The sequence below is a fragment of the Euprymna scolopes genome, chromosome 19, assembly GCF_053919585.1.
Source record: "Euprymna scolopes isolate OS-2025 chromosome 19, ASM5391958v1, whole genome shotgun sequence".
NCBI classification, from domain to species: Eukaryota; Metazoa; Mollusca; class Cephalopoda; order Sepiida; family Sepiolidae; genus Euprymna; species Euprymna scolopes.
Window position 1 is genome coordinate 60,434,513 of NC_136500.1, and position 14,341 is coordinate 60,448,853.

At 33.0% G+C, this 14,341-nt stretch overlaps 1 protein-coding gene across 9 annotated transcripts in view; it reads left to right on the forward strand.

Annotated features, from left to right (window-relative positions):
- LOC145303651 (uncharacterized) overlaps window positions 1–14,341 on the forward strand; it is a 637,407-nt gene that overhangs the window by 555,216 nt on the left and 67,850 nt on the right. For 6 of the 9 annotated variants that reach the window (XM_080145214.1, XM_080145212.1, XM_080145215.1 and 3 more), the window contains exons 2-3: window positions 12,959–13,349; window positions 14,123–14,208. In XM_080145214.1, coding sequence (XP_080001340.1) covers window positions 13,220–13,349; window positions 14,123–14,208 — 216 coding nt within the window. In that variant the 5' untranslated portion in view covers window positions 12,959–13,219. The remainder of the gene's footprint in view (window positions 1–12,958; window positions 13,350–14,122; window positions 14,209–14,341) is intronic. The other 3 variants (XM_080145219.1, XM_080145218.1, XM_080145220.1) reach the window with 1 other exon arrangement.

Genomic DNA, 14,341 nt, shown 5'->3' on the forward strand with positions numbered 1-14,341 from the left:
AGATTCAATCATGTTTTTTATTTATTTATTTCTCTAATTAAAACTTTAATTTACAAATATTAGATAAAGAATTACCTGCAAATAATTTGTTAATATTCTAAATAAGATTAATGATATGAAACTTAATGCTTATGAATATTTATCGTTATTGAAAATTGAAAATATTAAACAATTTTAAAAAAACGGCTTATATAACTCTCTCAGACCGCCCCGCATTACCCGGTCGTAAATTGCGCTGAAATATGATATTTTGATTAATGCATATTTCGTATTTATTATTATATTATACTAGAATTTCAGCCCGGCGTTACCCGGGTGTTTGGAGGTGTGCGCTGAGCAATAAAAGAAAAAAAACGGCCAATTTTTTTTAACTTTGACCCCTATTATGGCCCCTTAACATTTATTGCTTTGGCCTTAAATCGAATTATTAAGTTAGATCCATGTCCAAGGAAACTGTATCTAAAATTTCAAGTGTTTACACCGAAAATTGTCGGAGGAGTTTGGCAGAGTTCTCAAAGGTCAAATCGTTGAACTTTGACCCCTTAATCGCCAAATTTCTGTCCGAAAACCGATCACATCGATTTTCCCAAATCTCAGTACCCTGTATATCAAATTTCGAGTCTATAGACTAAAAGTTGAAAGAGTTATTGCATAGGGAAATGTATACAGACACACAGACACGTTCACTTTTATAGATGTACTAGCATTTCAGCTCGGCGTTGGCCGGGTGTTTGGATGTGTATGTTGAGCAAAAAAAAGTGGTAGTAGGAAGGCAGGCTCGAAACCGTACCGCAAAAGAGGAAAAGAACGGGCTAAAACCTAACATTTATGCTGTTACGACCACCGCCAAACCGGAAGCGATATTTTTTAAAAGTAAGGCTAGACAATCTAAAGGAGAGGGTAACTTTCAAGAATATCGGAGAAAAAAGTGACTCCCCCCCCTGTAGAAAAATGCCTAGTTGAAGGGGAAGATATTAATGTTTTTAGCCAATTTTTCGATATTTGTCGTATGAAAAGTCGAGTTTTAAAACGATACTGACCTTGGTAAAATCCGTCGCCTCTATTGAAAATTTAAGGCAGACATGCAAACAGACATACATACATACATTTATATATTGGTAACTAAAAATTTTCGACCCAAACTGATGAAAAAGCTTGCCCTATCTCTGAATACCCTTTATATAAAGTTTCAAATATTTAGACCAGAAATTGTCTGAGTAATTTGGAAGAGACCGCAGAGGTCAATTTCTTTTTAACTTTGACCCCTATTATGACCTCTTAACATTTATTGTTTTGGGCTCAAATCAAGTTATTAAGTCCAATGAACCTATATTTAAAATTTCAAGTGCGTAGACCCAAAATTGTCGGAGAGTTTGGTAGAGTTCTCAAAGGTCAAATCGTTGAACTTTGACCTCTTAATCGCCAAATTTCTGTCCGAAACCCGATCACATCGATTTTCCCAAATCTCAGTACCCTGTATATCAAAATTCGAGTCTGTAGACTAAAAATTGACAGAATTATTGCGTAGGGAAATGTACACAGACACACAGACTCACAGATACACAGATACACAAATACACAGACACGTCCACTTTTATAGATATATAGACTAGCATGGCTGCCCGGCGTTGCCCGGGTGTTTTGAGGTGTATGCTGAGCAAAACAAAACAAAAAAAACGGTCAATTTCTTTTAACTTTGACCCATATTATGACCCCTTAAATTTTTATGTTTAGGGCTCAAATGAAGTTATTCAGTTAGGTCCATGTCCAAGGAATCTATATCTAAAATTTCACGTGTTTACACCGAAAATTGTAGGAGGAGTTTGGTAGAGTTCTCAAAGGTCAAATCGTTGAACTTTGACCCCTTAATCGCCAAATTTCTGTCCGAAAACTGATCACATCGATTTTCCCAAATTTCAGTATCTTGTATATCAAATTTCGAACCTGTAGGCTAAATTGACAGAGTTATTGCATAGGGAAATGTACACAGACACACAGACACACACACAGACACTTTCACTTATATATATATATATATATATATATATATATATATATATATATATATATATATATAGAGAGAGAGAGAGAGAGAGAGAGAGAGAGAGATTGGACCCAATATAGCGTAATGATTTAAGAATTAACAAAACATAACTCGTGCACAACTACGAGAATCGAAACCAAAACGTTTAACTTACGATTTACTTCCTTTGACGTTAATGCCTGAGCTATGAAAACATGTTTGCTGCAAAGCTAAAAATTAAAACATGAACCAATAGCTATTACGTTACGCGTGCATATTCGTAATGTCGTTGTTGGACCTTCACCTGGCAAATTCCGTTTCTTTAATTTTCACACTTTGCGCCGATTTCCCCCCGGCTAAAACTGAAATATATAAAGTTTCGCATGTATTCGAATACGCTTTATATTAAGTTTCATGTCTGTAGACAAAAACCTGACAGAGGAATTTGGTAGGAATTTTTTTTAAAAAACAAATATATATACCCACACACAAATATATATAGAAAGCGGTTTGTGTTTACTATAACCTTTTTACCCAAGTATAAATCATGTAGAATATCTGCATGAATATAGAAACACGTAATAGTTAACTAAAGATGATCATCCCACAAGAAAATCGAAAAAACTAATAGGAAATTGATTAAAATGAATGTTGAAAAGAATATGCAAATTAGCTAGATCTTTTGCAGATGATTTGCGACTGTATGCATGCATGGCATGTATATGTATTTATTCACGCACATGTGTTTGCATCTGTATGTTTACGCATTCGCGTTGCACATCTAATCCATAATTTTCCGTCATGCAAACACGGCCGTGATATCATCGTATTAAATTGACCTGAAACGCTGCAAATAATTACAACTCACGCTACGATACGTTTACAGAAGCCATTTTTGTAAACCACATCCCTTTTTAATAAAGGATCTCTCAGTGGAGAAGTATGTCAATACAAAAGAACCCCAGGATACGGTGGCCCTAGGATACGGCTTTTTTTTTTCAGGCTACGATGTGTGATATGATGTTTTTCCGGCTCCTGGTTACGGTATTTGCCACGCTTTAAGGTGTTATTCATAATATTATTTGACTATATACACGTGTATTACTGTACTCGGGAATCTGAACGGAATTTCGAACTGAACCTTTTATTTATTTCACGGGAGTGGCATGATCTTGCTCCGTTAGGCATGACTGTATAGAGCTCCTAAGTAATTTGCGATTACATTTTTCCCTCGCCCACACTGAAAATTGAACCTTCAACCTTAAGGAGAATATCACTTTTACAATTGATTTTTTTCTAAGTACTCTAACCACTGACTGCGCTACGGGTCCGTTCGACATTCTATCCAGATTCCTGAATTCGAAAGAAAGCTTCCCGACTTCGACAAGATGCACCTGAAGAATGTCAGAGGTTACGTCGACCGAAACATTGCAAAATTGGCATTCAAGATAAGAACAGTAGTCCGAAGAATCCAAATAATTCGCATCCATATTTGTATAATCGAAATCATGTTGAAGATGCTATTCGAATAAAAGCTTGTATTTTCACCTGTGTTTCCAGATTTTACGGACAATCTGTAGTATTAGACATATTAACAGGATAAAGGGTAGGAGATTGTGTAATATATCCACACAATTGTAATAAGAAGAATACCTCAGAGTAATCGGTAAAGCCGTACAGTAAATAAGAATTATAGCCGAAATTATAACGATTGTCATGAGTGTACGTGATTAAGTCATTTGCCATTTCTTTTTTTTCATTAATTTTTCTTGTTAATTTTTCTAAAACTTCTGTCCCATGCATTTTTAAGATAGTTCATTCATACTTCTTAGAACTATTTTCTTTCATTTTCATTCATACTAGCGGGATCTGTGGAAATTACACAGACTCTTTTATATGTAATATATTGATGTTTGCATTCTGTGGATGTTCAGTGTTAAATGGAGACGCCCTGATATTCTTGTAACTATTTTGTTAAAACTGCGAAAGTATTTATCTAAGCTAACAGGGACGCTCGGCGTAACCCGGTCGTAAAATACGTTACAAATATGATATTTTAATTTATGCAGATTTCATTACTATTAATATAGAGTACAATTTTCAATCTTATATATTATAAAGTTGTGATTTAAAAAATAAAAAATATATCCATATAACTTTGGTGCATCAGTTTGAATCGAAACCGAAATTTATGGAGAATACACACACACACACACATACACACACACGCGCATTATATATATATATATATATATATATATATATATATATATATATATATATATATGAAGGAATGTCAAAAGTTATATTGCTCTGTAATTACGTTGAGCTTCTAAAAATAAAGATTGGTATATATTATAAGGAAATTAAGTATATATATATATATATATATATATATATATAATATAATATAATATAATATCATGCTGGGTGTGTGTGTGTCTGGTCACGAATAGGCTCCTATATGGTTGAATATTTTAAAGAAACTGATTACATATAATGATAGAAGATGTATCGAGACATAGGAATGAGTATGTTTGATCTGGCAGAACGGTGGATCATTAAAATTGTGGGGTCTGCGTTCGCGCCTGGTCCACAATGTATGGAATTAAAAAACTTAAAAATTAAAAAAAAAAAAACGTTTACAAGTGTTTTTAATATAGATGTACATAAGAATACTTTGATAAGTATGTTTAACTTAAATAGGGATGGTATAATAAAATTGTTGGGTCTGCGTTCGCGCCTGGCCTCCATAGAATGGAAATAGGCACAAACTTTAATAAAGTCTTTTCATATCTATCTGCGTAAGTATACTTTGATAATTATGTTTCAGTTTGAAGAAATATGGTATAATAAAATTATGGTGTGTTCGTTTGCGTCTGACCTCCATAGAATGGAAATATGTCACAAAGTTTAACAAGATTTTTTTAATACAGATACACAGAATATTGTGATAAGTGTTTCAGTGTGAACAGGTATGGCATAATAAATTATGGGGTCTATCTATTTTATTTTTACTTTCACCATATTTTGCTTTGGTTTTGATACCCCCAAATTCGAAGCTATCTCTTTACAACCTTTCCTTTTCATAACCTATAATACTTTCATAAATCAGAGTCCATTTTCTGTAGGCTGTTTTTGAACCCAGTCAACGACGGGTACTTTTGCTAGTATATATATATATATATATATATATATATATATGTGTGTGTGTGTGTGTGTGTGTGTGTGTGTGTGTGTGTGTGTGTGTGTTTGCATATATATATACATATATATATGTTTGCATATATATATATATGTTTGCATATATATATATATGTTTGCATATATATATATGTGTGTGTGCTTGCATATATATATGTTTGCATGCACACACACACATATACATACATATATATATATATATATGTATACATTATATATATTGACTTAAAAAAAAATATATATATATATATATATATATATATATATATATATATATTTAGACACGTTTGATTGAACACAACGGAGTTATTCTTGTTTCCGATCTTAATTTTCAATTTGCCGGGCGGTCCTTTTAATTTTAGAAGGTAACTTATACAGAATGACACCCCAAAGATTGTTATTCGGTCATATTCTTCTCGAGCACATAAACATAAACCCTAACAAAAATGACACCATCAAAGTATACTATATAAACCAATTACACACTACACTACAAAACAGATGAAAAAATAATAAGAAACCTAATTAAAAGATACACCAAACCCACCGACCTAAACAAAAAGATCAAACTAATAATATATTATACTAAATTTAAAACATCCAATTTAATAATCAAAAACAATAACAACACTACACTAAACCAAACTAATGTAGTGTATGAATTTATTTGCCCCTTCGAAGAATGTCTCTGAACCACTCTAAAAGTTCATACAACGAATACATAGGCCATACAATAACAACACACTCTCGGCGACTAACCTACCATTTAGCTGACAATAGTGGCATAAAACAACATCTAACATCCCACGATAAAAATCTATAGTCGTCCAACATTAGAAATATCTTAACTAACAATACTAAAATCACATTCCTTAACAAATGCACACGATGACTAAAAAGTGCAACTTATAAGTTGAAAAGCTACAATAAACATCCATATTAATACTTTGACCTTAATTGCTGATTTCAATTAAAAGATACATCTGCCTTACTTTTAATGCTAGGTTTATTTATAGTGTCTTTTACATATATTAAAAACCCTTCCCAATACTTTTGCTGATGAGGAAACTTTTTTTTTTAAATACTATATGTAAAAATTATTGTTCGTGGTTAATGTCTACCACAATAAAAACATTGTTTTCCGAAACGATCGTACAAATTATTGACTTTGTTGTTGTTCCTTCTTGTGAAACGGATTTTTAATTTAATTCTAATTTGAATTTTAAATTATCAATCACATTACTGAATATTAAATTAGCTCTAGGATATTTACCTATCGAGCTTATTATATATCTAAATTACAACGAGCACTTTTCTTTTCCTGTATTTTTATTTTAATTAAATTAGTAATTTTACTATTATATTAAAATACACTCTGCTCTTTAGACTATTGTTCTAATCTCCTTTATATATATATATATATATATATATATATATATATATATATATATATATATATATATATATATATATATTATAAACTTGAGTTCTTTCGGCTATAGTCGAAACTGAAACCAAAACTTATGAAGAATTCTTGGTAAAATTATTTATAAAAAATAAATTATTTGAGTGCCATCAGATTGACTCGAAACCGAAACCAAAACTTATGAAGAATTCTTGGTAAAATTATTTATAAAAAATAAATTATTTGAGTGCCATCAGATTGACTCGAAACCGAAACCAAAACTTATGAAGAATTCTTGGTAAAATTATTTATAAAAAATAAATTATTTGAGTGCCATCAGATTGACTCGAAACCGAAACCAAAACTTATGAAGAATTCTTGGTAAAATTATTTTATAAAAAAATAGATGACTTTAGTGGCACCAAAGATAACCTAAACCATACCTTATAAAAAATTCTTGGTAAAATTATTTATTGCAAGAAATGAAAAGTCGTAACAATTAAACGACAGTCACTCGGAAGAAAAAAGATGTAAGCGTGACACACAAAATAACACACACACTATCGTACTAATATATAGATTTAAGAACTCGTATTTTTTCATTCTTTTTTCTTTCTTTAAATATCTTTTCTGCCATGTATGTTCTGTCTTCTTTTATCATTATTAAAACTCTTCCTTTTCTATCTAAGACTTTCCTTTTCCATTTTCTAGAAGTATTCTTTTTGTTTTATTTCTGAAACTGCTTCTGTCTTCCCCTTTCTTTATTTTCTTTATTTAAATCTGTTTTCTACTGTCTCATTGTTTTCCATTCTTTCTTTCTACCAATCCCTTAAACATCTAGTTCTCAATTCAATTTCGCAGATCAATTTCACGAAGAAATTTCATCGCTCAACCGAACCGTTTTCATCTATTGGCTTTCACCGCAAGCCTTGAACATAATTTGCGAATTGAAAACATAAAAATCCATACAAATGTGTATGCGTATTTATTCACGCGCATGTGTTCGCATCTGTGTGTTTACGAATTCGCGTTGCACATCTAATCCATAAATTTCCGTCATGCAAACACGGCCGAGATCATCGTATTAAATTGACCTGAAACGCTGCAAATAATTACAACTCACGCTACGATACCTTTACAGAATCCATTTTTGTAAACCACATCCCTTTTTAATAAATAATCTTTCAGTAGAGAATGATATCAATACAGTAGAACCCTAAGATACGGGGTTTTTTTTCAGGTTACAATGTGGAATACGATGTTTTTCCGGCTCTTGGTTACGGTACTTGCCCCGCTTTAAGGTGTTATTTATAATGTTATTTGATTATATACATGTGATTATATACTGTACTGTATTTTGCTACTAATTTTTAATGCCGTATCCCGGAGTTCTATTGTAATCTCCACCTTACTCTAGAGAACTTTAGTTTGTCCCCTGATTAACATTGTTGCGCGTCTGTTATCCCATGTAATGCAAAAATTGTAAAAGTAATTTAACACAATATAAATATTATTATTAACCTCCCCGTGTAAAAATTGTCCACACATTTAATAAACCACCCCCACACGTGACCATGACAAATATAGAGATTTTAACACGTGTTATACTAAATGTGATTTAAAAAAAAAAACGTAATTTTAAGACCTTAAATGACATAATCTGCCTTACGATTACGGAAATATTCCAGTCGAAAGCAAAAATAAAACATATAGATATAACTTATATAAAAAGAAAAAGTCAGAGATTGGAAAAGGTAGAAAAGAAAATAATCAAGTAAAAATACCCCCTGCTTTTTAATATATCATTCAAACACGGTAGAGTTTGTTGAATATATGGTTAAGTGGAACATTAGAACTGCTTTAGAGCTTCACAGCTCATCCATTTTTCTACCAAATTTCAAACAATTATTACAGTTTATAGATTGCTTTCTCAGCTATATTGTGAAAAAAATTACAATTTTCGTTCAGTAAATAAAATAAATTATGATGAATTTAGTGGTGTTCAAAATCGTAAAAAGACGTAAGGAGGTGAGAGACGTTTTTTTATGGCTGATTCCCGTAGCAACCACGTCGCTTCAACGACTAGTGTTGCTACTAATTCACTGCTGTCGCGAAAAGAGAAGTAACAAGTGAAACAGACAGAACGAAAGAATGAAAGGAAGATAATTAGGGGGGATTTTATTGAAAGCAGACGAATACCGTACATTTTTATTACATATGTGTATGTTATTTTTATGGGGCCAAAAAAAAAAGTCTGAAATTAAACAAATAACAACTGAATTTATTGGAAACCTGGGAAAATCATGGATTACAATAGCAAAATGCGAGCATGAAAAATAATATGGTCAAGATTAAACATGGAAAAGTAAAGGACTAGTTGTTAAAACTGGAAAAGAAAACGTAATAACTTTATAACTTATAATATTGCAAAATATGTAATAACTTTATAACTTATAATATTGCAGAATTAATTTTTTTAATTTCAATTTAACATTATATAATAAATTCTTAATGCTGCAATATTTTAAGTTATATATATATATATATATATATATATATATATATATATATATATATATATATTTATCAGCCAAATTACAACGCAATATTATGAAGATAAACACATATTTCTTTGTTTACAATTAATATTTCGGAGATAGACCTGAGATTTTACTCCTATCTCCGAAATATTAATTTATTTGTTTATTTTCATAATATTACGTTGTAGTTTGGCTTATAAACGTCTTTAATATGCATTTTATTTAAAAACTTAAGCAACGCTTCTATCACGGAAAACACAATTCTAACTTTCATGTTTAAAATTTCCAAAAGTAAAACCATTGAATTTCACAAAGTTGTTGATAGTTCTCAATAAAAGATTATTATTTTATTCAATTTAGGTAAACAAAATTATTATTAATCGCGACAATAAATCTACTGTTTCACTCAAAACAGTCTATAGTCTTAGTCGAGGCATGATCTTTATGAAATCCGTTTTTTTATTTATTCATATCTCGATTAAGATCAGGGGCTGTTTTTATCGAATGATAAAGTCTTTTGAGACCGAAACAGTAAATTTATTTCGCGCCTTATTTACCTAAATAGAATATATATATATATATATATATATATATATATATATATATATATATATATATATATATATATATATATATATATATATATATATATATATCCTGCGGTGGGTGGCTGTAATAAAAGGATATTAAAGAAAGGTATTCCACCAGGGAAATAAATGGATAAAGAGGTTCTAAAGTAATAAAGAAATAGAGAAGTTTATTGAGAATATTTACAAAGACAGCATGTTACGTTTTTAAGTGTTCCCGCCCAGGGAAGGCTCTCACAACCGGTGACTGGTGATAACGTTCTTTCGATAAAAAGTTCCGGCGGTGAATTGCTCATCTCGCCATAACATATATATATATATATATATATATATATATATATATATATATATATATATATATATATATATATATTTAAAAAAATAAGAAGGAGAAAAGAATGAATATTGTGTTTTATTTGCGGTTGTTGAAAAGAAACATTTACAGGTATGTTCATCGGTGGCGAATTAATCACGAAGCGATTCCGACAGAAGATTAAAAAGCAAATGGCTAATTTACCTCCTGTTTTTCTTTTTCCGCTTCGTTTGCATACGATGTCTTCGTCAATTCCTAAAACAATTAACATTTAACGTGTACGTGTTAACTCAAAGTATTTTCAACTAATGAAAATTGTTTCACTTCACTTAAGTAACAAGTCTATGTTGAAATTATAAATCAACGCAGACTTAGAAATTTCTATAATAACAATGACAAATAAGATTTTCCCCAGATGACACGTTCTGACCGCACCTCGAATGGGATCCCAAAGACTCATGTTCAACAGCCTCGTGTCCTTAGTCAGAGGTTGGAGTAGCAAAGTGAAAACCACCCCTGCTCAGGTGCATGCTATCATAAAAAACCTTGACACTTCAAAAGCATGTGGACCCGATCTTATCCCAGCTGTGCTATTAAAAAAGTGCTCAGCCGAAGTAGCTCCAGTTCTCTCCAAACTCTACAACAAATGCCTTAATGAAGCTTGCATTCCGGGCTGTTGGAAAACTGCTTCTGTTGTACCAGTATTCAAGAATTCTGGCGAAAGGACTGACCCATCAAATTATCGCCCCATTAGCCTCCTCCCGCTTTTTGCCAAAATATTTGAGACCTTAATTAACCATGCTCTAGTCCATCACATTACAGATGCTAAACTTCTGACTGAAACAATATGGATTTAGACAAGCCCGTTCCACAGCAGACATCCTAACTGTAATCTCTGAACGTATATACCATTCACTGGACAAAGCGGGGGAGGGCAGAGCGGTAGCTCTAGATATATCTAAGGCTTTTGACAGGGTATGGCATGAGGGTCTCCTCAGGAAAATTAGATCATACGGTATCACTGGTAGAATACTTAACATCATTAAATCCTTCTTAGATAAGAGAAAAATCCAGGTTGTCCTCGACGGTCGTACATCTAAACAATATGATATAAATGCGGGGTGCCCCAGGGTTCTATCCTTGGACTTCTATTGTTCCTGATAATCATAAATGACCTCCCCGACAAAATTGCCTCTGAGATGGGTATATATGTTGATGACACTACACTCTATGGCAGACACGACAGGAAGACGAATGAACACATTTCTAAAGAAATGGCAGAAACACTAGAGGAAGACCTCCAATCTGTGGTGGAATGGGGACAAAAGTGGTTGGTTGCATTCAATTCTGCCAAGACTAAACTAGTTTCATTCAATAATTACAAGAAACCCTCTCTACCACCTATAGCAATGGCCAACGACTCTTTATCTGAGAGTGCATCTTTCAAACTCCTCGGCCTAACGTTCACAGGAAACATGAGTTGGAACAATTATATTGAAGGCATTGCCAGGGCCGCTGCAAGAAAGGTGGGCTCTCTCTACCGTGCTAGAAAACTACTAACACCCGAAAGTATACTGTACCTCTATAAGGCCACCATTCGCCCATGTATGGAGTATTGCTGTCACATCTGGGCTGGTGCATCTGCTACTAGTCTCTCGCTCCTTGACAAGGTTCAAAAGAGAGTCGCAAACCTGAAAGGCCCTGAACTGGCATCTAAGCTTCAGCCTCTGTCCCATCGACGAAATGTTGCATCCCTCTGCCTTTTCTACAAGTATTTTAGTGGTGAATGCTCTGACGAACTGCAATCACTTGTGCCCCCACGACGTGAGCACCCTCGACAAACCCGACAGGCTGCTAAATCCCACCCCACACTGTAGAGATCCCTAGATGTAAAAGATCTTTTTACTCCAATAGTTTCTTCCCCAGAACCGCTAAACTCTGGAATTCCATTCCAGGTCCCTGCTTCCCCAACAGTACTGACGCGCAGAAGTTCAAGTGTAACGTGAACCGACATATTGCTGCCCAAATCCCTACATAATACCCCAGTAGTTGTTGCCCCTGATAGTAGCCCCCTACACCAAAGTGGCAATTTGCCTTGTTTGGGGTGAAAATGTAATAAAAAAAGAAAAAAAAAAGGAATCTTCAATGACTCCCATACAAGCTTTCTTCTCGTGCACACGTTCTGAAACACAAGCGACAGCCAGGAAAACAGAAACGAATTGCCATTCATACCCAAATACGCACTAACAAGAACAAGGTAAACCAACAGACATACACGGTGCAACACTGCCAAGTACTCAAATACATATACTACACACGTGTATTCACACTATGAACATACTGACTTACACAATCCTAAGCCTTGTGACTAAGCATTGTGACTATTAACTCAACTTTCTTCACTAAACATGAATTTGCAGAAATGAACATTTACTTATAGAAAATAAGCTTTATATTCTTATAATATTTTAGATATAAAAATGTTTTTCTTAATTTTCATCTACAAAACTCTTAGTCTTATTTAGCACTTACTTATTGATGATCCTTCTATTCTCTCAATATTTTAATTATTCCCATAGTTATATATATATATATATATATATATATATATATATATATATATATATATATATATATATATATATATCAGGTTGGTGTAAAAATAATGTCGTTTTTGTCGTTTTTTGACGTTTAACTTCAATTACATCTCCTTTCATAATAAACTTTATTAATCTAAATAGAAACCATTTATTAATCTAAAATCAACACATTTTTTGCAAACAAGAAACAAGTTTATTTCTCTCATTAGCATAGAAAGTCATGGAAGCGATGAAATCATTGAAGGCCGACTCGGCATCATCTCGGCACTTTTTTTTTTTCGCGCAGAAAGTTGGTTTGAAAAAGTGATGATCGGTTGGCGAAGAGTCTGGTGACTATGGCAGATGAGGCAGAGTCTCGTTGCCCAATTCGTTCAGCTTCTGCGGGGTCAGTTGAGCAACATGCGGTGGAGCGTTGTCATGGAGAAGAATTGGTCCCTTCATATTGATCAATCTCGGGCACATACGTTGTAGTTTCTGGTGCATTTCGTCAAGGTAGTGGCAGTACTTCGCCGTAATCGTTTCGCCCGGATTCAAGAAACTGTGGTGAATGAGACCGGCAACATACCATTTTCTGGGTGCAATTTTGGCTTCCGGAAGTGTTGTGGAGCTTCTCTGGCAGCCAACCACTGTGCCGAACGTCGCTTTAAATTTCGTTAAATCACAAGAAACATATCCAGGTAAGTAGAAGAGTAACTTATCTTGCTATTGGTAACATTTATTTGTTATATATCTGAAAGTTTTACCCCCCTTTTTTCTTTTTTTTGTTTGTTTGTTGGCTTCTCTTCTAAATCCCCCCCCCCAAACACTGCATTAAATAAAGTGCTCAAATCGAAATTCCCGGTATCGACATGAAGGCTCCCAAGTTAAAAAAAAAAATAAATCAATAAGTGAATAAACCCCTCCCTGGACTTCAGTCATCTATCTCTATCTCGAGCTATCCGCTGCCATGTGGGACCCATGTGTTGTAACTGGTCGTCCCTCCACCACGTTCTTGGTCTTCCCTTTGGCCTCTTATGTTCACGAAGTGTCCATTCCGTTGGCATGATGGACCATCTGTTGTCATGTTGTCTGGTTACGTCCCCCTATCCATCTGTGTTTGGATGTCTTGATGACACATACACACAAAAAAAGATACACCTATGCTAATTACGTTATTATTTTCACGTTTATTCCTTTATACTACGAGCAGGCTATTAAATGTATTCATTAATTAATTCTACAAAAAAAAAATCACAGGCCGGTTTGCTACTTTTTATATTTGGGAAGTATTTATTTATTTATTTATTGTATCTTTTGCAGAATACCAAGGTGAGGCAATTCAAGAAATTCTTAAAGTTTATACGTTTTAATGATTATTTTGATTTTTTGCGAATATTTTTATTTTGTAAAATTTTTTTTTTTTTTTAAATAACACATTCACATATAACTAATCAAAATGTTCTTTTATTAGAGAGACAATGTTTGGAGAAGTGTCAAGTAAGGTCACGGCCAGAGGCATTTAAAAAGGATGTCACTCTGTATATTGCACTTTTTAATGTAAGTAAAATAACATCTTTCATTTTTGGTTATATAAGAAACACTTTGATCATTAATAAATCTTACTTATTTCGTGATAGAAGGTAATTTATAATTATTTTTATTCTTATTAAACTTTTTTTAAATAGAACTT